This window comes from Balaenoptera physalus (genome assembly GCF_965194825.1).
Source record: "Balaenoptera physalus genome assembly, chromosome: X".
NCBI lineage: Eukaryota > Metazoa > Chordata > Mammalia > Artiodactyla > Balaenopteridae > Balaenoptera > Balaenoptera physalus.
In genome coordinates, this window is record NC_138903.1 from 14,890,656 (window position 1) to 14,914,199 (window position 23,544).

The 23,544-nt window shown below is 39.5% G+C and overlaps 1 protein-coding gene across 11 annotated transcripts in view; it reads left to right on the top strand.

Annotated features, from left to right (window-relative positions):
• REPS2 (RALBP1 associated Eps domain containing 2) overlaps positions 1-22,693 on the top strand; it is a 228,584-nt gene extending 205,891 nt beyond the window's left edge. For all 11 annotated transcript variants that reach the window (XM_082447092.1, XM_082447100.1, XM_082447096.1 and 8 more), the window contains one exon: positions 17,178-22,693. In XM_082447092.1, coding sequence (XP_082303218.1) covers positions 17,178-17,246 — 69 coding nt within the window. In that variant the 3' untranslated portion in view covers positions 17,247-22,693. The remainder of the gene's footprint in view (positions 1-17,177) is intronic.
• Positions 22,694-23,544: the final 851 nt, after the last annotated feature.

The following is a 23,544-nucleotide window of genomic DNA, read 5'->3' on the forward strand; positions in this document are numbered from 1 at the left end:
CTGCCGCCCCGTCTCTCTGGTTTCCTTTTCACAGCCAGGTTTCTTAAGAGTTGTTTTCATTTACTGTCTCTCATTCCTCACCAGCAGTTTTCTCTCCCTCCACTTCGTTGTGGCTTTCATTCTCCTCCACTTACACCCCTCTTACAGCCAAATTCAGTGGGCCTGTTTTAACATGATTTGGATTTTCAGAAAAATCTATGCCATTGACCGTTGACCATTCCTTCTTCTGAAATGTCTTTTCTAACTGGTTTTTGGGATATCATACTTTCCTTGTTGTCCTTCTACTTCACTGGTGATTCCTCTTTAGCAATCTCTGCTGTCCCTTCCTTTTTTATTTTCTGTTTCGTTACTACCCCGCTTTGCCCTAATTTTTTTGTTTGTTTTATTTTTTTTGGCTGAGCCATGTGGCTTGTGGGATCTCAGTTCCCCAATCAGGGATTGAACCCAGGCCATGACAGTCAAAGCCCGGAATCCTAACCACTAGGCCACCAGGGAGCTCCCCCTAATATTTTATTATGAACATTTTCAAGCATACAAGAAAGTTGAAAGAATCATACAGTGAATATTTTCATAGCCACAACTTTGGTTCTGCCATTCACATCTCGTTGTACTTGTTTTATCACATGTTTTTCTATCCCTCTTATCTATCCTTCAGTCCATCTTATTTTTAACATGTTTTCAAGTAAATTGCAGACATCTGTATGCATCCCCTAAATATTTTAACATGCATATCATTAACTAGAGTTCAATATTTTTACAAGTTTTTCTCATGTTGTAAATTTTACATACAATGAGTGTACAAATCTTAAGTGTACACTTGCTGACTTTTTAACAAATGCATCTACTTATGGATCTCAACCCCCTATCAAGATATAGCACATTACCATCTCCCCGGAAAGCTCCCTCATGCTCCTTCCCAGTTAATTTCTGCCCCACTCACATAGAGGTAACCACTATTCTAAACTTCTTAGGCCATACTGTTGCCTATTGTGTAACTTTATGTAAATGGTGTCCTCTGACATGTACTTTTATGGAAAGCTTCTTTCACTTAGTATTATGTTTTTGAGATTCATTTTCATTGTTGTATGTCTCAGTAATCTGTTCCTTTTTATTGCTGAGTGGTATTCTATTGAGTGAATATGCTGCAATTTGGTTATCAATTTTCCTATTAGTGGACACCTGAGATGGTTCTAGTTTTTGCTATTTTGAATAAAACTACATTCTGGGATAAGTCTTTGTGTGGGAATATGTTCTCATTTCTCTTGGGTAAATTTCTAGGATTAGGATTAGTAGGTAATATGGTGACTGTGTGTGATTAGTTTTAATAGAAACTGCTAGAGCTTTTCCCAAAGTGGTTGTAGCGTTTGGTACTCCCACCACTACTGTGTGAGAGTTCTGGTTGTTCCTCATCCTCGCCAACACTTGGTGTTATTGTTGTAATTTTTAGCTAGTCCTGTGGTGAGATAGTTTTTATTTTACATGTCCTTAGCACTTTTCTATGTGATTATTTACTTTTCATATATTTTACTTTATGAAGTGTCTTTTCCAAATATTTGGCCATTTAAAAATCATTTTCAGCCTTTTTTGTGGAGTTGTAGGTAGATGCTTTTTATATATCTTGGTTACCAGTCCTTTGTCAAGGTATATATTTTATGAATGTTTTCTTGTAGTCTTTGTTTTGCCTATTAATTTTTTTAACTGAATCTTTTCATGAACAGAACGTTTTAATTTTGATAAAGTCTGATTTATCATCTTTTCCTCTTATGGTTTATTAACTTTCTTCCTATATAGGGAAACTTTGCCTACATCTAAATTATGAAGATATTCTCCTATGTTTTCTTCTAAAGCCTTTATTGTTACAACTTTTACATTTAGATCTATGATAACATTTGGTTTTTTTAAACTACTTTATTGAGATATGATTGTACATACCTCAGTAAAGCTGTACATATTTAATGTATGCAACATGATGAGTTTGGAGATAATTATACATCCATGAGTCTGTCACAGTTTATGCCATAAAACTGCCCATCACCTCTAAAAATTCCCTCTCACCCTCATTATTATTATTTATTTTTATTGAAGTGTTGTTCCTATAGTTGCTGTACAATGTTATGTAAGTTATAGGTGTACAATATAGTGATTCATGATTTTTAAAGGTTGTACTCCATTCATAGTCATTATAAAATATTGGCTATATTCCCTGTGTTGTACAATATATCCTTGTAGCTTATTTTATACCTATTAATTTGTACCTCTTAATCTCCTACCCCTATAATGCCCCTTTCCCCTTTTCTCTCCCCACTGGTAACCATTAGTTTGTTCTTTATATCTGTGCGTCTGCTTCCTTTTTTGTTGTCTTCTCTTTTGTTGTCTTCTCTTTATCTTTTGTGAATCTACTCTAGGTTTTTGTATTTGCTTTGATGTTATCATGAGGCTTACATAAAATATCTTGTAGATATAACAGTCTATTATATTCTGATAACAACTTAACTTGGACTGTGTATAAAAACTCTACCCTTTTACTTCCCCCTTTTTGTTTTTGATGTCACCATTTACTTCTTTTCATATTTTGTATTCATTAACAATTTATTGTAGCTATAGTTATTTTTAATATTCTTTTCCTTTAACCTTTATACTAGATTTAAGTGGTTAACACACTACCATATTACAGTAATAGAGTATTCTGAATTTGACTATATACTTAACTTTACCCCAGTATATTGTATGTTTTCATGTTACTAATTAGTGTCCTTTCATTTAGCTTGAAGAACTCCTTTCTACGTTTCTTGTAAGGTAGGTCTAGTGGTGATGAACTCCCTCAGCTTCTGTTTGCCTGGGAAAGTCTTTATCTCTCCTTCATTTCTGAAGGATAACTTGGCTGAATAGCATATTCTTGGTTGGCAGTTTTTTTCTTTTTCTTTTAGCACTTTGGATTATCATCCCACTCGCTCAAAAGGTGCCTGCTGAGAAATCCACTGATAGCCTTATGAGAGTTCCCTTTTAAGTTACAAGCTTCTTTTCTCTTGCTGCTTTTAAGATTTTTCTCTTTGTCTTTGATCTTTGACAAGTTTATTATAATGAGTCTTAAAGAGGAACTCTTTTTTAAAAAAATAAATTTATTTATTATTTTATTTATTTATTTTTGGCTGCATTGAGTCTTCGTTACTGTGCACGGGCTTTCTCTAGTTTCGGCGAGCAGAGGCTACTCTTCGTTGCAGTGCCCACGGGCTTCTCATTGCGGTGGCTTCTCTTGTTGTGGGGCACGGGCTCTAGAGCACAGGCTCAGTAGTTGTGGCTCACGAGCTTAGCTGCTCCGCGGCATGTGGGATCTTCCTGGACTAGGGCTCGAACCCGTGTCCCCTGCATTGGCAGGCGGATTCTTAGCCGCTGCGCCACCAGGGAAACCCAAGAGGAACTCTTAAGGTGAGTTTGTTTAATGATCTGTGAGCTTCATGAACTTGGATATCCATATGTCTCCCGAGATTTGGGAAGTTCTCAGCCATTATTTCTTCAAATAAGCTTTCTGCCCTCTTCTCTCTCTCTTCAACTTCAGGAACTCTCATAATTCACAAACTATTTCTTTTGATGACATCCCATAGATCACGTACCTTTCTTCATTCTTTTAAATTCTTTTTTCTTTGTTCTTCTCTGACTGGATAGTTTCAAAATCCCTGTCTTCTATCTCAGATTCTTTCTTCTGCTTGATCCATTTAGATGTCGATGTTCTGTATTATATTTTTAATTACATTCACTGCATTCTTCAGGTCCAGAATTTCTGTGTAGTTCTTTTTTATGATTTCTATCTCTTTGTTAAACTTCTCATTTTATTCGTGTAGTGTAGTTTTCCTGCTTTAATTGACTTCTCTTTCTGTGTTTTCTTGCAGCACATTGAGTTTCCTTAAAATAGCCATTTAAAATTCTTTATTGGGAAAATCATAGATCTCCATGTCTTTGGGATTGGTTACTGGAAGATTATTGTAATTCTTTGGTGGTGTCACGTTTCCTTGAAGTTTTGTGTTGCTGTCTTCACATTTGAAGTAGCAGTCACCTCCTCCAGTCTTTACTAACTGCCTTCAGGAGAGAAATACTTTCTATCAGCCCATTAGAGATTCTGAGAATTTCTCAGATCTTCTATGGGTACACTTGCTCAACATTTCTTGTTCCTTCTTGTGGCAGAATTCTTAAGCTTGTATGCCTTATTCTGATCCTGCACAACACCAGGCCAACTGCTAACAGCCTCCCTTTTGTTTCCCAAAGATGGCACTACAGCTCAAATTTGTGGTCTCTCATGGTCCACAGATTTGGGCCAGCAAGGCTTTCTGTATGTGCTCAGTCATTCATGCTGCTGTCATCAAGAATGTGAACAGGAAGCTTGCCACAAGTTGGTGGTGTGTGTAAGTCCCATGGAGTGCTGAGAGTGCCCCATGGCCAGTTGGAAGATCCCCAGGGGCTTATGGGTGGACTTCTTGATGGAGTCCCTGGACACATTTAGTAGGATCCATGTTCCTTTAATCCTCTTTTGAGAGTCCTGTTCGCCACTCTCCAGCCTCTTCCCCCTCCCCACCCCCAAGTCATGCAGTTCACAATTCAGTGCTCTGGATGGGGCGAGACAGGAATGAGCCTCTTTGACAGGGAAACTGGGTGCTCACGTATGTGCTCTTCCTTCCCCTATGGGAGAAATCATAGGCCAAGATCTTTTTTAGTCCTAAGCTGTGCTGCTTTGTGAGAAGGTGATGTGAGTAGTCAAACAGGTCTTCTTGCCCTCCGCAGTGCATCTAGACTTGTATTATTTTTCTTTAGCATTGTGCTGGAACTTCTCTGCTTGAACCTTGAACTTCCACAAAGGCTGTTTCATCTGTGGGTGATTGTCTAAAACAATGTTTTCGAGGGTCTCCTGGACTGTGGCTGAGAGGGGCTAGAGCTGCTTCATGGGCCCCTGCTTGGTCCAGAGCTGGAACTGAGGTCTGTGTGCCTATTACCTGATGCATGGCTGGACGAGACTCCTCCTGGGGCCCTTGGTGTTTGGTGCTGGATCCCAAAGCTCCCAAAAAGACCCTTTGTCTGTGAATAGAGGCCAAATTGTTATTGGCAGGGGGATATGGACGAAGGATGTCTTACTGAGCCGTGCTGATGACATCACTCCTGGTAGTTCTATTTTTAATTTTTTAAATGAACTTCCATAGTGTTTTCCATAGTGGCTGCACCAGTATCTATGATACATTTTGAATTATGTTTTATATATGCTGTGAGATTAGGGTCAAGGTTCGTTTTTTTCCATACCAGTATCTCATTAATCTAGAACCATTAGAAGAAAAGAGTTTCTTTTCCTCCTTGGATTACTCTGGTGCCTTTGTCAAAAATCTAATGACTATATAAGTGTGATTTATTTATGGGTTCTTATTCCATTCTATTAACCTATTTGTTGATCTTTTTTTTTAAACGTATTTATTGGAGTATAATTGCTTTACAATGGTGTGTCAGTTTCTGCTTTATAACAAAGCGAATCAGCTATACATATACATATATCCCCATATCTCCTCCCTCTTGCGTCTCCCTCCCACCCTCCCTGTCCCACCCCTCTAGGTGGTCACAAAGCACTGAGCTGATCTCCCTGTGTGATGCAGCTGCTTCCCACTAGCTATCTATTTTACATTTGGTAGTATGTATAAGTCCATGCCACTCTCTCACTTCGTCCCAGCTTACCCTTCCCCCTCCCTGTGTCCTCAAGTCCATTCTCTAAGTCTGAGTCTTTATTCCTGTCCTGCCCTTAGGTTCTTCAGAACCATTTTTTTTTTTTAGATTTTATATATATGTGTTAGCATACGGTATTTATTTTCCTCTTTCTGACTTACTGCACTCTGTATGACAGTCTCTCCATCCATCCACTTCACTACAACTAACTCAATTTCGTTTCTTTATATGGCTGAGTAATATTCCATTGTATACACGTGCCACATCTTCTTTATCCATTCATCTGTTGATGAACACTTAGGTTGCTTCCATGTCCTGGCTATTGTAAATAGAGCTGCAATGAACATTTTGGTACGTGACTCTTTTTGAATTATGGTTTTCTCAGGATATAGGCCCAGTAGTGGGATTCCTGGGTCGTATGGTAGTTATATTTTTAGTTTTATAAGGAACCTCCATACTGTTCTCCGTAGTGACTGTATCAGTTTACATTGCCACCAACAGTGCAAGAGGGTTCCCTTTCCTCCACACCCTCTCCAGCATTTATTGTTTGTAGATATTTTGATGATGGCCATTCTGACCAGTGTGAGGTGATATCTCATTGTAGTTTTGACTTGCATTTCTCTAATGATTAGTGATGTTGAGCATCCTTTCATGTGTTTGTTGGCAATCTGTATATCTTCTTTGGGGAAATGTCTCTTTAGGTCTTCTGCCCATTTTTGGATTGGGTTGTTTGTTTTTTTGATATTGAGCTGCATGAGCTGCTTGTATATTTTGGAGATTAATCCTTTGTCAGTTGCTTCATTTGCAAATATTTTCTCCCATTCTGAGGGTTGTCTTTTCGTATTGTTTATGGTTTCCTTGGCTGTATAAAAGCTTTTAAGTTTCATTAGGTCCCATTTGTTTATTTTTGTTTTTATTTCCATTTCTCTAGGAGGTGGGTCAAAAAGAACCTTGCTGTGATTTATGTCATAGAGTGTTCTGCCTATGTTTTCCTCTAAAAGTTTTATAGTGTCTGGCCTTACATTTAGGTCTTTAATCCATTTTGAGTTTATTTTTGTATATGGTTTTAGGAAGTGTTCTAATTTCATTCTTTTACATGTAGCTGTTCAGTTTTCCCTGCACCACTTATTGAAGAGGCTGTCTTTTCTCCATTGTATATTCTTGCCTCCTTTATCAAAGATAAGGTGACCATATGTGCGTGGGTTTATTTCTGGGCTTTCTATCCTGTTCCACTGATCTATACTTCTGTTTTTGTGCCAGTACCATACTGTCTTGATTGCTGTAGCTTTGTAGTATAGTCTGAAGTCCGGGAGCCTGATTCCTCCAGCTCCGTTTTTCTTTCTCAAGACTGCTTTGGCTATTCGGGGTCTTTTGTGTTTCCATACAAATCGTGAAATTTTTTGTTCTAGTTCTGTGAAAAATGCCACTGGTAGTTTGATAGGGACTGCATTGAATCTGTAGATTGCTTTGGGTAGTATAGTCATTTGCACAATGTTGATTCTTCCAATGCAAGAACATGGTATATCTCTCCATCTGTTTGTATTGTCTTTAATGTCTTTTCATCAGTGTCTTATAGTTTTCTGCATAGAGGTCTTTTGTCTCCTTAGGTAGGTTTATTCCTAGGTATTTTATTCTTTTTGTTGCACTGGTAAAGGGGAGTGTTTCCTTAATTTCTCTTTCAGATTTTTCATCATTAGTGTATAGGAATGAAAGAGATTTCTGTGTATTAATTTTGTATCCTGTGACTTTACCAAATTCATTGATTAGCTCTAGTAGTTTTCTGGTAGCATCTTTAGGATTCTTTATGTATAAGTGTCATGCTATCTGCAAACAGTGACAGTTTTACTTCTTCTTTTCCAATTTAGATTCCTTTTATTTCTTTTTCTTCTCTGATTGCTTTAGCTAAAAATTCCAAAACTACGTTGAATAATAGTGGTGACAGTGGGCAACCTTGTCTTGTTTCTGATCTTAGTGGAAATGGTTTCAGTTTCTCCCCATTGACAATGATGTTGGCTGTGGGTTTGTCATATATGGCCTTTATTATGTTGAGGTAAGTTCCCTCTATGCCTACTTTCTGGAGGGTTTTTATCATAAATGGGTGTTGAATTTTGTCAGAAGTTTTTTCGGCATCTATTCACATTATCATACGGTTTTTATCCTTCAATTTGTTAATATGGTGTATCACATTGATTGATTTGTGTATATTGAAGAATCCTTGCATTCCTGGGATAAACCCCACTTGATCATGGTGTATGATCCCTTTAATGTGCTGTTGGATTCTGTTTGCTAGTAGTTTGTTGAGGATTTTTGCATCTATGTTCATCAGTGATATTGGCCTGTAATTTTCTTTCATTGTGACATGTTTGTCTGGTTTTGGTATCAGGGTGATGGTGGCCTCGTAGAGTGAGTTTGGGAGTGTTCCTCCCTCTGCTATATTTTGGAAGAGTTTGAGAAGGATAGGTGTGAGCTCTTCTCTAAATGTTTGATAGAATTTGCCTGTGAAGCCATCTGGTCCTGGGCTTTTGTTTGCTGGAAGATTTTTAATCACAGTTTCAACTTCAGTGCTTGTGATTGGTCTTTTTATATTTTCTATTTCTTCCTGGTTCAGTCTCCGAAGGTTGTGCTTTTCTAAGAATTTGTCCATTTCTTCCAGGTTGTCCATTTTATTGGCATAAAGTTGCTTGTAGTAGTCTCTTAGGGTGCTTTGTATTTCTGTGGTGTCTGTTGTAACTTCTCCTTTTTCATTTCTAATTTTATTGATTTGAGTCCTCTCCCTCTTTTTCTTGATGAGTGTGGCTAATGGTTTATCAATTTTGTTTATCTTCTCAACGAACCAGCTTTTACTTTTATTTATCTTTGCTATTGTTTTCTTTGTTTCTGATTCATTTATTTCTGCTCTGATCTTTATGATTTCTTTCCTTCTACTAACTTTGGGTTTTGTTTGTTCTTCTTTTTCTAGTTCTTTTAGGTGTAAAGTTAGATTGTTTATTTGAGATGTTCATTGTTTCTTGAGGTAGGATTGTATTGCTCTAAACTTGCCTCTTAGAACTGCTTTTGCTGCATCCCATAGGTTTTGGATCGTCGTGTTTTCATTGTCATTTGTCTCTAGGTATTTTTTGATTTCCTCTTTGATTTCTTCTGTGATCTCTTGGTTACTTAGCAGTGTATTGTTTAGCCTCCATGTGTTTGTATTTTTTACAGATTTTTTCCTGTAATTGATATCTAGTCTCATAGTGTTGTGGTCAGAAAAGATACTTGATAGGATTTCAGTTTTCTTAAATTTACCAGGGCTTGATTTGTGACCCAAGATATGATCTATCCTGGAGAATGTTCCATGAGCACTTGAGAAGAAAGTGTATTCTGTTGTTTTTGGATGGAATGTCCTATAAATATCAATTAAGTCCATCTTGTTTAATGTATCATTTAAAGCTTGTGTTGCCGCCATGCTTATTTTCATTTTGGATGATCTGCCCATTGGTGGAAGTGGGGTGTTAAAGTCCCCTACTGTGATTGTGTTATTGTTGGTTTCCCCTTTTATGGCTGTTAACGTTTGCCTTATATATTGAGGTGCTCCTATGTTGGGTGCATAAATATTTACAATTGTTATATCTTCTTCTTGGATTGATCCCTTGGTCATTATGTAGTGTCCTTCTTTGTCTCTTGTAATAGTCTTTATTTTAAAGTCTGTTTTGTCTGATATGAGTATTGCTACTCCAGTTTTCTTTTGATTTCTATTTGCATGGAATATCTTTTTCCATCCCCTCACTTTCAGTCTGTATGTGTCCCTAGGTCTGAAGTGGGTCTCTTGTAGACAGCATATATACAGGTCTTGTTTTTGTATCCATTCAGCCAGTCTGTGTCTTTTGGTTGGAGCATTTAATCCATTTACATTTAAGGTAATTATTGGTATGTGTGTTCCTATTACCATTTTCTTAATTGTTTTTGGTTAGTTATTGTAGGTCTTTTCCTGTAGGTTGTGTTTCCTGCCTAGAGAAGTTCCTTTAGCATTTGTTGTAAAGCTGGTTTGGTGGTGCTGAATTCTCTTAGCTTTTGCTTGTCTGTAAAGGTTTTAATTTCTCCATCGAATCTGAATGAGATCCTTGCTGGGTAGAGTAATCTTGGTTGTAGGTTTTTTCCTTTGATCACTTTAAATATGTCCTGCCACTCCCTTCTGGCTTGCAGAGTTTCTGCTGAAAGATCAGCTGTAAACCTTATGGGGATTCCCTTGTATGTTATTTGTTGTTTTTCCCTTGCTGCTTTTATTATTTTTTATATGTATTTAATTTTTGATAGTTTGATTATTATGTGTCTTGGCGTGTTTCTCCTTGGGTTTATCCTGTATGGGAGTCTCTGTGTTTCCTGGACTTGATTGACTATTTCCTTTCCCATCTTAGGGAAGTTTTCAACTATAATCTCTTCAAATATTTTCTCAGTCCCTTTCTTTTTCTCTTCGTCTTCTTGGACACCTGTAATTCGAATGTTGGTGCGTTTAATGTTGTCCCAGAGGTCTCTGAGACTGTCGTCAATTCTTTTTTCTTTATTCTGCTCTGTGGTAGTTATTTCCACTATTTTATCTTCTAGGCCACTTCTCTGTTCTTCTGCCTCAGTTATTCTGCTGTTGATTCCTTCTAGAGAATTTTTAATTTCATTTATTGTGTTGGTCATCATTGTTTGTTTGCTCTTTAGTTCTTCTACGTTCTTGTTAAACGTTTCTTGTATTTTCTCCATTCTATTTCCAAGATTTTGGATCATCTTTACTCTCATTACTCTGAATTCTTTTTCAGGTAGACTGCCTATTTCCTCTTCATTCGTTTGGTCTGCTGGGTTTTTACCTTGCTCCTTAATCTGCTGTGTGTTTCTCTGTCTTCTCATTTTGATTAACTTACTGTGTTTGGGGTCTCCTTTTCGCAGGCTGTAGGCTTGTAGTTCCTGTTGTTTTTGGTGTCTGCCCCCTGTAGCTAAGGTTGGTTCAGTGGGTTGTGTAGGCTTCCTGGTGGAGGGGACTAGTGCCTATGTTCTGGTGGATGAGGCTGGAGCTTGTCTTTCTGGTGGCCAGGACCGCATTGGTGGTGTGTTTTGGGGCGTCTGTGACCTTATTATGATTTTGGGCAGCCACTCTGCTAATGGGTGGGTTTGTGTTCCTGTCTTGCTAGTTGTTTGGCATAGGGTGTCCAACACTGCAGCTTGCTGGTCGTTGAGTGGAGCTGGGTCTTAGCGTTGAGATGGAGATCTCTGGGAGAGCTTTTGCTGTTTGATATTACGTGGAGCCAGGAGGTCTCTGGTGGACCAGTGTCCTGAGCTCGGCTCTCCGACCTCAGAGGCACAGGCCTGACACTCGGCCAGAGCACCAGGACCCTGTCAGCCACACAGCCTTTGCTTTCTTCTGCCAGTTTTCCCCAGGATTCTGTAGGCTCTGGATCGAGTGGGATGTCCCAGCTGGTCTTATCCTGGCCACCAGAAGCTCATGAAGAGGTGGAAAAATAGTTTGTCCTCTTCTTTTTTTAGTGAGTGCTTGGCCGAGAACCGTTTTTTTTCTAGGGCACCTTGTAAATGGAAAAGCTTATCCGGGTTAAAAGTTCTTGCTTTGGCTGCTGTAATTCACGGTTATCTTGCGTAAGGTTAACCCGCTTGTTCGGTCTTAAAACAAAATTTATTCACCTGACGCCTCACGCTGGGCCCAGTTCAGCTTCAGTCTGACCCCTATTTGTTGATCTTTATATTGGTACTACACGGTCTTGATTTCTGTAAGTCTTGAAATCAGGTAGTACAAATTTTTCAAGTTTCTCTGTCTAATTGGTTAGGTTTTAGAAAACACTCCTCTCAGTGGTTCTGAGTGTGTAAGTATTATGTGTCTTTTGTTAAATTTGTTCCCATTGTTTTGGTGACACTATTGCAAATTGAACTGTTTCTTAAAATTTCATTTTCTAATTGAGTTTATGAAGGCCACAGAATATAAGGTCATACAGAAAGCAATTATATTCCTATATACAAGCAATGAACAACTGATCACAGAAATTTGAAAAACAATACCATTCATAATAGCTCACCCCCTCCCCCAAATGAAATACTTAAGTATAAATTCATCATAAAACACAGGATCTGTATACTGAAAACTACAAAATGGTGCTAAAAGAAATCCAAGAAGACCTAAATAAAGGGAGAGACATATGCTGTTTGTGGATTGAAAGACTCAACGTAATAGTGATACTATTTTTCTCCAAAGTGATCTATAGATTCATTGCAACCGATCAAAATCCCAACAGGATGTTTTGTAGATATAGACCAGCCTATCCTGTAATGTATATGTAAGGGCCAAGGAACTAGAATAGCTAAAACAAATTTGCAAAAGGAGAACAAAGGTAGAGGAATCACTTTTAGTATCAAGCTTCAGTAATCAAGATAGTGTGGGATCGATGACAGATCAGTGGAGAGGGATCGGGAGTCCTGAAGTAGACCACATGAATATAGGCATTTGATCTTTGACAAAGGTACAAAATCAATTCATTGAGGAAAGGATGGTCTTTTCAAGAAATTGTTTTGTAACAGTTGGTCATCCATCTGTAAAAAAATGAACCTTGATCGAACACCTCACTGCTGATAAAAGATTAACTTGAAATGGATCATAGATGGAAATGTAAAACATAAAGGTATAAAACCTGTAGAAGAAAACATAGGAAAAAGTTATTGTGTCCTGGGGTTAGAAATGATGCCAAAAGCACAATCTATGACAAAAAAAATCAATAAATTGGACTTCATCAAAATTAAAACTTTTACTCTGCCAAAAACACTGTCAAGAGAATTAAGAGACAAGCTACAGACTAGGAGAAAATATTTGCAACCCACGTATTTGACAGAGGACTAGTGTCCAGATTATATAAAGAACTCAAAACTCAGTAATAAGAACTCTCAAAGCTCAACCAACTCAATTTAAAAATGGGCAAAGGACGTGAACAGACACTTCACCAAAGAGGATATAAGGATGGCAAGTAAACATGTGAGAAGATATTCAGCATTGTTAGCCATTAGGCAAATGCAAATTGAAACCATGATCACAGACCAATATACACAGTGATAGAATTGCTAAAACAGAAAATCGTGACAGCATCAAGTGCTGGCAACTGGAACCCTCGTGAATTGGTGGTGAGAATGCTCAATGATACCCCACTCTGAGTAACTGTTTGGCATTTTCTTATGAAGTTATATATACATTTAACCTTGTGACCCAGCAGTTCCACTCCACCTTAGTGAAATGAAAAATTTATGTTCACTCAAAAACCTGTACACAAATATTCATAGCAGTTTTATATCATAGTGGAAACGTGGAAAAAACTCAAATGTCCTTCCAAGGATGAATGGATAAACGGAGTACGATGAAATAGTAATCATCAGGCAAAAGGAATGATACACGCAGCAATTGGAATGAAACTCAAAGGTGTTATGCTGCGTGAGACAAGCCAGTGTCAAAAGGTTATGTACTGCATGATTCCTTTTATTTGACATTCTTGAAAAGGCAAAACTATAGTGCTGGAAAACAGACCACTGGTTGCCAAGGGTTATGCATGAGGTGAAGGTTTGTATATCAATGAGTAGTACCAGGGAGCTTTTTGGTTGTTGGAACTGTACTGTACCCTCTTTGTGGTGGTAGTTTCACAAGTCTATATGTGTTAACATTTGTAGAACTGTACAATAAAAGAAAAAAAGTCAATTTTACCATATGATAATAAAAAATAAAATTTTGTAAAATGTCACACTTCGTTCTGTTTTATGGATCTTTGTATGTGATCTCGTTTTTGTTTTGCATTTTGCTTTTGCCTCCCCCTGCCCCCACCTTTGCTTTGGCGTAGGTCACTGTTATCCATTGGTCTCTATATTTGGTAGGCCCTTTTAATTGGGAAGCCCATATTTCTCAGTTCCTGGAGTTTTCTTGATTTTTATTGACCTCCCTCCCCCCATTTTCTCTGTTCTCCCTTCCTGATATTTTTCAGACACTGGACTTCTTAGTTTGGTTTTCTAATTTTTCTTTTCTAGTTCCTTTCTTTTCTCTTCTTTCTTTTTCTTCTTTCTTTCGTCTATATGTGGAGACATACTTATTTTTAAACTCTAAATCTCCTGTGTTTAATAACCAAGAGTTCATTTTTTTTGTTGTTCTCTGATTCTTTTCAATGGCATCCTATTCTTGTTTCATTGTTGTAATATCTTCTCTTAATGGTAGTTTTTCTTCTTTCTCAATACTTGCTTTTTTTGTTGTTGTATATACTTCTAATTAGATACTTTCCTTCAGTAGCTGATGGTCCTTCTCTGCTTATATTTAGGAGGAGGATGAGAATGCATATTGCAAGTTTATAGCCTGTTGTGGGACTTGTCAACTTTGAGCTTCATTCTCCCCCAGTTTGGCTGAGCTGTAGAGTTGGGGAACCCCCAAAGACAGTGTCATTTGCTGTTTCCTCTTGGTCTGGTTGGAGTCCTCAGGGAGGAGACTCTTGTGGTCTCCTGCATGGAGGGAAGACCTGGTTCAGAGGGCTCTGGTTCTCAGCATTCAGGGCATTCATTTAATCTCCCTATTTCCAGTCCAATTTCTAGTCCTTAATTGTATCTCTGTATTGCTAATCCAGAGGCCATCTGTTTTACCTTTCAAAGGAATAAATCCTCAGTGTTCTACCATAGTGGCAGGAAGGATTCGGGGATCTAATTACTTCTGAAGCAGACTTTCAGGCAAAACTTATTTAAGCCAATCGTCCTCCCCTCTTTCACTCCCACTTTCATAGGTATCTGGTGCTGCCAATTTGAGTCTTTCAGGGATTCTTCTTTGTAAAATCAGATTGGTTCTTGTTTTATCCCCATGCTTGGCTTGCAGTTCACTTTTCTTTACTTGATCTGTAGAAGTGAAAAAGTTCTAGGTCTAGTGAACAGAAGTCTGAAGAATCATCAAGCAGAGCTCTAGTCATGGCTTCTCAGTCAGTTCCCAGACTAAGTCAGTTTACAGATACAGAACCCTTGAATAAAGGGGCCTCTGAGTCACCTTTAGGAAGGACCCTACCCTGCAGCCAAAAGTTTATATTGTTAATCTTTCTCCCAGCCTTTCCCAAAGTGTGTGACTGTGCACTGGGGAAAAGGGACTCATCAGATTTAGGGGGGATTACTGGACACAGGCTTTGAACTGATACTTATTCCAGGAGACCCAAAACATCACTGTGATCCACCAGTTAGAGTAGGAGCTTATGGAGGTCGGGTGATCAGTGGAGTTGTAGCTCAGGTCCATGTCACAGTGGGTTCAGTTTATCCCCGAATCCACCCTGTGGTTATTTTCTCCAGTTCCATGATGCGTAATTGGAAGAGACGTATTCAGCAGCTAGGAGAATCCCCACGTTTATTTTTCTTGGATTTGCTAATTCATTCAGCATTCATCAGTTTGCCTTCCAGCTTACCAATTTTATTGCTATCACCTCTTCCCTTTTGTCTTCCCTGTCCTTGTGTGTCTATGACCGTGTGCACCACCCCCCCAGTTAAAAAAATTGTTTTAGTAGAGTTGCAGTAGGGAATGAGTTTGGTACATATGTTCAGTTCTGTCTTTACCTGCAGCCTCCATCTATTGGGTTGGCCAAAAAGTTCGGGTTTTTCTGAAAGATGCTGTGGAAAAATAGAACGAACTTTTTGGCCAACCCAATATATTATTTTGCTGGGTGATGTTACATAATCTTATGGCTTTGAAGGCCATCCAATCTCATAAATTTATGCCTCAAGCCCTACTTCTCTTTCTTCTAAGCTCTACACATGTATTTACAACCGCTTATTCAACTTTTCTCCTAATATATCTGATACACATCTCAGATGCTTCATTCCCAACCCTCTCCTTGAAATGCCCATTTCTCATCCAATCTTCTTGTTCTCAATTAATACCACACTACCAGCCGCCCACTTGCTCAATCCCAAATCCCTTTCCTTCTTTCCTGTATCACCTTCATCAACATCTCCTATTAGTTCTAGATTTAAATTATGTCCAGAATCCATCTCCTTCTCTCAGTCTTTATGGCTGCTACCTCATCTAAGCCATTTTCATTTCTCACCTGATTCCATGCAGTAACCTCCCACCTGCTCCCTGCTTCCACTCTTGTCCTGCTACAATCCATTGTCTACGCAGTAGCCAGAGTGAAAATTCTGAATTCTAAGTTAGGCCGAATGCCTTTCCTGATTCAAAGTCCTCGTTGCCGTACACTTTGAATGGCATCCACACTCCTTATTCTGTCCACAAGGTGCCTGCCTAACTCTTTGACTTTAGCTCCTGCCAAGGTCTTCATTGTCCCCTCTGCTCTGGTCACACAGGCCTTTTGGTTCATCAAACACACCAAGCTTGTTCCCTCCTTTGGGGCCTTAGCGGTTGCCATTTTATCTCCCTGAATATCCTTCGCCTGTATTTTCATGTGGCTCACCTCTCACTTCATTCAAGTCTCTGCTCTGTAGCATCCGCTTTGAGAAGCCTTCCCGGGCCACCCTCTCCACCTTTCTCCCAGATCCCCCATTACTCTCTATTACATCATCTTATTTATTTCCTTCTGAAAGTATCTTGGTTGTTTTTATCTTTTCTTCTGACTTTCTTGTCTTTCTCTAGCCATTTGAGTATGAGCCCTGTGAGGGCATTGGTTTGATCTGTCTTGTTCCTTGGTGGTATCATCACACCCAGAGCAGAATCGGGCCCATAGTAGATAGATACTCAAAGACTGTTGGATGGTAGGTAGGAGGGTGGGTGAATAAACGTTGGTTGAGGTCCACGCTACTATTAGCATGTTGTTTCTTCTGGGACGTCTCAGAATTGAGCCTTTATACAGAATTCTTTCCCACCTTGACTGATTCAACTTCAGAATGCCTTTACGTATCCCCGTCTCTCCCTGCCAGTAGGTCTGTTTAGGGCTCAAAGTTTGAATTCCCAAATAGCAGATTGTAGATCCTGTTTTCTACCTTTAGCCGAGAAGTCACACCTTCAGCCATATTTTGTGCAGGAGCCTGGATGACACTTTGGTGGAAGGACGACCAGTGCCCTTTCTCATCCCTCAGTCCTGATCCAGTATGGCGCTGGAGTGGAAACAAGAGATTGCAACTAGAGATGTAGTCCTGATGGCTCGCCTCTCAGTATTAGGAGTCTGCTTTTGCTTTTCTGCTCCCTTCCAGTCCGTTTTTTTTATTTTTAACATCATTCTGTGCCAGCCACTGTTAAAACTGAGGGTGAGATTTAGGCGTGGGGGGTGGGGAGGGTTGGTCAATCAGTTTCATTTCATCATCTTAAGAAAGGAGTCGAGAGACTGCAAATTGTGAAGCCTCCTGTGTCCAGTCACCAGCTTTAAATGTGGCGCCTCCCAGTCCACTTGTCCTTGAGTCATATGGCACCTAAATGCTTGTGGGTCCAGTCATAAGTTTCTTTTCAGTATCTGATGAAGTAAGGATGAACCCAGGAAATGACCCCTCTCTTCTCTTTGTTTTGTACAACTCAGGAGGTTCATCAAGAACGGATTGCATTGGAAAACCAACTGGAACAACTTCGTCCAGTCACTGTGTTGTGACCCCCAAGATTCAAGTAACAGTGGGTGACCTTTCCTGCCAAGATCTTTCCTTTGAATGTTTCAACGCAACTACTTGTCATAGATGTCTGAGACTGTGTCAAAAGCTCTTAGCGGCGGAATATAATCCATATCACCTTTTCTCTTGTGCTTCACGTGTACGTTTTACTGTGGTGGAAAAAATACAACTGATTATCACACTTGAAATTGTAACTATCAGTGGAATTTACCTCCCATTCTTAAGTACTTCCTCAAGGTGTTAGATGTTGCTCCTTACCCAAAACCAATCTTCTAGCAAATAAAAACAATTTAGAGCATTACTTATTTAAAGAATTTATGACTTGTACAAAACCTTGTAATCCTTGTAATCCAGTACCTTCAGGTTTTATTTTCGTATGTATATCACATACAGTAGATTGGTTTCCTGAATAATTGTGATTCCAACTGGATAGTCTTTGGCATGATGATAATAAAAACAAAAAGTAGAAGAAAACAAAAGCATTAGCTTTAGACTGGCGCTGTGCCCTCCACCACTATATGCCAAAAATTGCTTCTCTAGTGCCATCTTGATATTATATCTAGCTATAAATAATACATGACTATTGTTTTCTATTGAATGGCTAAGACTTATTCAGTCTTTACACCTCTGTAAAGTAGTAGTTTTGTCCATGATCTATTTAACTTGGCCCAGCTAAGCCGTCAACCCAGACAACTCAGCCCTTTCATGTAGATTTCTGGGCAAGAGCAATCTGCCTGAACTGCCTTGCCCGATCAAATTAAATAAATAGTTGCCAGATCTCTACTTTTATCCTGCATGGGTTAACATATCTGTAAATGCATGAATTTGGAAACCACCCATCAAATGTGAACGGCTGACGAGACTGTTTGGACTGATAAGTATTTGTTGTTTGAACGCAGGTATTCAAACTAGGGAAGAAGGGGCAATGGTTGTTACCAGTAATCCAGCAATCTCTGGTAGTTATTTTTGTCTTTGTTATTTTAACCCGGATCGTGAGTGTATTGGGTATGAAGAAATAATGAAAGAAAGCCGATCCTCACACTGGATATATGACTATTTTGTTCTCTGTGAAGTGTACCCTTGGGAAGGGATTGGTTTATGTGCAGTTCAGAGGCGCCCAACCGACTCCAGTGTAAGTGATGTAAAACAGTAAGCTCAAATTGCAGAAGCCAGTACTCTATAGAAATTTACATAGCCTCTGCTTCTCCTGTAAGCTCAAGTTGAAAGTGGGAATTGATCGACCCTCCCAGGTATCCGGCCTCGCCAGCTTTAACATCACTTCAGGAGACGGATGGCAAGACATGCGGTCTCTTGTGCATTTTGCTAATTTACTGATTCTTAGGATAGCGGGGTGGGGTGTGCTAGGGTTCTTTCTGAAGTGGTTTAGGATAGGTTTGCGGTACGCGGGACTAAGCCTTTGATTTCAATAGAGTTGACTGCTTTTAGAAGAAGTAGGCTTTTATTTTTAATGCTTTCTTACTCCATTAAGCTGTATCAATAGCTTAATGGCAGAAGAGAAACGCTCAAACAGATGATGTTTTTCCAAAAAAACCCAAATTGTTGATTCTGTTCTGCGCATATTAAAGGATTCTGAATTGCTTGGATTTTGAAAATCACAGGACTTGAACTATTTCTCTAGTCCCCCTTTCCTTCCCTTTTGGCTGCCTTTTTTGTCCCCGTGGGAGGGGTTCAGAGTCAGTTTAAACCCTTCCTAAGATTATGAATGGGTGAGTGCACATTTTTTAGGTAACCTCTTTTCACTTGTTTTGAGATCTGGGGGCTGCAACACATTTTATCAACAGTGTCCTTGTCACAGACGTTTCATATCATGTTTGCCTTTTGTTCCATTCAATCCAGGAAAGACTAGCATATGCACTTTATCTCATAATCTTCCAGGACATATGCACACGCTCCAGATAGCACTTCATATCCATTAAAAAGACAAATAAACTAAAGAATGTTAGTCTATGTTATGCATTTTTAAAATATTGACATGTTTTTCTCCCATCAAGCCAAGGCCAGAGTGAGCCAAATTAGGAGGTTGGGGTTTTGTTTAGTTAGCTTGGTTTTCATTGAAGGAAAATACTTGCATTGGACAATCAAAGCCTCATGCGTTGCACAGTCTAACCAGTAATTTAACATAGGCATCATTAAAGCCCACACCAATAATATCTCCACCCCACCTTCTTGACTGGACTTAAGAGTGACCACAGTTTCTTAGTTGCCTAGAAGTGGATTTTTAAAAAAACAATTACACCCCCCCTCACACACACAGAACGTGATATTACCTAACTAATGCTCATCCTCTGTTTCTCTGTTTTCGTAGGATGTATACTTTTATTTAATTTAGGATTATAACTCCTGATAATGTTTCTGTGAGCCTTTAATATGATTTATAGGGAGGCTGGGTTATTGATATCACCATTATACCTCTTCTATAAAACTACTCAAGCATAAGACCTTGTTGGGCAGAAGTCTCTGGGCAGAATGTTGATGTTGCCCCCATCCCCGGGGGTTTAGTAACCTTATTGTTAAGTGGTCTTCCTCCATGGGAGTCCCATAGTCCCAAGGGTGAAAACACGGTGGGAGTAGATCACCAGCTTATTGGGTACCTCAGTGTCTCTGGTATGTGGCTTATTGCTTTGGCCACCTCCCTATCCAGCAGCCATGAAGCAAACCCAAAAGGTAGATTTCTGGAATGCAGGAGTGTGTTGGAATCAAGGCAGACATTTGCCTTAGTTGGAGGGATCTGACTGCTTTATAAATATTAGAGGAGTGCTTTGGGTCTGGTTGGGAGAAGGAGGCAGCTTAGCTGGGAGCTGTGCCCATTTTCTTCTCATTGCACAGTAGGATGTCAGAGATGAGAGGACCCCTTCCCATATCCTGCATTTGCTTGTGGGGAGACCAAGGCCCTAAGAAACCACAGTTCCTAGTCCAAGAATCCGTAGACGGAGGGAGCTGGTGGCGGAGGTGGGATTTTATGGATTCTCAGTTGAGTCCTCTCGCCACTAACATTACTAAAAATAGATTAGAAGGGTTTTTTCTATGTACCATGTTGAATCTTATTTACTTAATTAATCAGTCTTAAAATATGAAAACATGTCTTAGTGAGTTTTAGGTCTAGATAATTCTCTTGGATTGAAGCAAAAAATAAAATCTGAAGAGAAAGAATATGATTGAAGTATCTGTTCTTCAGAACACCTCGTCTTTCATGATGCAGTAAATTACCCTGAGTTTCTTGGCAGAACTTTTGACAGCTGTTGCTTTGAATGGATTCCATTCCTGTATTCCTTATGGGAGTTTGTTTTTAAAATAGACTACTGTGATTGAAATGAACTCAATATGTAGTAAGTTATAGTTTTCTTCAATATATCTTGGGTTACTTGGGTTGCAAATGTTCAGTTTCAGCACAGTTTAGGGTGAGTAATCAAAAACATGGATTTTTCTTTGATTTCCTAGTAATGTCTGAACTATCAATAAAGCATTCTTCTCTTCATATGTGACTTGATTCTAATCTGTTTCTAAATGATATTTGTCCATTTCTTAGATGAGCTCACAACCATGGTAATGATAGATGTGCTCTTAGAAGATCAATAAGAAAATAATCTGGAATGGATGTTTTTCTTGAAATTAAGACAGACATTTACAGATGTAGTAGTTGGAAAGATTTCAGTTTCATTATAACACCTTAGAGCTAAAAACATTTGTTCAGCACAGGCTAGAATCACACCTCCTGACAAGATATCACTAAGGGAATTTGATTTTTAAAATATTAAAAAAAAGAACTACAGATATCATAGCACCCAGATCTTCCCATATTGCTGAGAAGTAGGACTCAGTAGGTTGTGGTTTGAACATTATGAATGTGAACAAAATGAAATCTCTGTTGAGAGGTCTTTTTCTCCTCTAGTTAAAGAGAACATTCTAGTAACTTTGGTTTCTCTTTCCGACTGGTTTACTCTGTTTCAAGTGTACTCTTTTGAAACTGATTTCAAAGGATCACTTGAATTTACACTTTAGTTATGGGTGCTTTGTTATAGTTTTTTGACTCAGTGTAGTTCAAATTCCTAGTGAGAAGTGGGGGGATGTGGGCTTTTGCAGTCCTGAAGTGGCATATTCTGCTTCCCCTTCAGCCCAGGCTAAGGGAGGCGGCCCACCGATGCCCACAGATTAGTCATCGACGGCAATTTATGAGAGTCTTACTCTAGGAGCCTCCCCACTTTGCTGTTTGCAGTGAGAAATGTAGCTGGTTATGTGACCCTCCCAAGAGCAACTGTAAGAACAGCAGACCAAGAGGGCCAGACATGAAGAGCAATACAAACCGATTCTCCCCAAAATAGACTTTCAGAGGTTGCCTTACTAAGTGTTCCCTGAAACAGCCAGTCTGTGAATGTGGGGAGACATCCCAGGTGCACGGTCACGTTCAGGCTTGTCTCGTTATTTTCTACATGTGATTGATAAAGGAACCTTTTCCGAAAGGCATTACAGCCAGCGGTTCAATCGACAGGATTTGTTCTAGTGACAGAAGTCTTGCTCTGCTCTCAGCACTTGAGGAGTGTTTAGTTTTTGTGTTTTGGGGGTTCTACTGTCCTGCTCTAAGCTAAGTTCATGACTGTGGGAGGTTGGAGAAAGTGGTTTACGATTCTGAAGACCAGAGGACACTGGAACTTAAGCAGGCCAGAACTGGAATTTGAGGGCTGCAGTAGGGAAACTTCTGGTCCCAGTTCTGTCATAAAGCACTATGTCGGATGTCAGGACTGGATCCTAAAGCTCCTTCAGGGAGCCCTGACCTGGGAATGGAGCAGGTGACGCAGGGACCCCCTTGTATGGAGATTGGATCAGCTGAGTTGTGTGGGTTTTATTTTGTTTTAAGGTAACTTGTGTGAGGGCTTCAGCTGCAGCCACCCTGGGAGCTGGGGTGTACCCTTACCTTTAGCCATTCTTTTTGTCTTCAGCACAAATCCGATGTTCAAGTGAGCCAGAGGTGGGAAGAGCCATTTTACTCCTTGTAGCTGTGGGCCTGGAGAGATAATGAGCTGATGGTCTATTTTAACCTCGAAAGTAAAAATGTATATTTTTTCACTACAGTTACATTGAACAGTAGAATGAGGAACAGCAAAGTATGTATTTGATGCCTTCTGTCTTTTCATGATAATGTGCTAACAAGTTGTGTTAGTATTTTACTCAGCCAGAGTCTCATTCATGTGCTAAGCATTGGGAACTGTATGTATATTGATCTTAAACATAAATAAATACAGGGTGTCCTATATTTGGATTGTGACTTGTCGACTCAAGCTAACCTTACTGCCTCTCTTTCACACTTGTTGGAAAGTCTGTGGAGAACATAGCAGGTTAAGAATCTCCAACTCTGGAAAATATACATGCTGTGAAACTGGGGTGCTATGTGAAAAAATAAATGTCTGATAACGAAGTGTGGCTCTGGTGGAGTCTTGGTGTCAGTCAGTATATTGTGGTCCGCATTTGGTCTCGTGCATTTAATGCAAGTGACGTGAAAAGGAGTTGGAGGTCTTCCCAGTTAAATCAAAGTCTGAGACCTGGTTATTTTCACCTCCTAGTGATCTGAGCTGGGTCCTTAAATATCTGTGCACAGTTGACAGTCGGCCTTCATGGGGTATCATGGCCAGCTCACAGTGCATTTTAAAGATCCACCGAACTGAAAACTTGGATTAATCTAGGGTCAAGTTTTTTGCCTCATCTTCTTGGCATTCTTTGTTTTCAGAAATGTTTCCATCATAATGTCCTTACCTAGCATGCAAGGGAAGGGGAGGGATCAGGAAGGGTTGGCTTTAAATCCCAACCAAGTAACCTGGCAACCCCAGTTGCAGTTTCTTATCTTTAAAACTTGGGTAATTTTAGGAGCCACCAGTCTCCTATCAGGTGGGAGTTTTATTCCGTACTGTGAATGCAAATTGGCCACACATAGGATATTTCCAATCTGGTAGTTCCAAATGCCAAACTAACTCTGGAAGAATCGTCCATGATTTGGCTCATAAGCTTGGCCACTGGAGACCAGCAGGCCCTGACCGTTCCCAGGGATCTGAGATCATCTAGGCAAGTGGTTCCCAAGTCTGGTCCCCAGACCATCATCAGGGAACTTACTCGAAATGCAAATTCTTGGTACCCACCCCAGACCAACTGAATTAGGAACCCTGGGAATGAGCCCGGCAATCTTCCTGTTAACAAGCCCTCTAGGGGACAGTGATTGCTCACTAAAATTGAACTCCTGATCTTGCTAACCACATTTTACAGTCAGGGGCACTG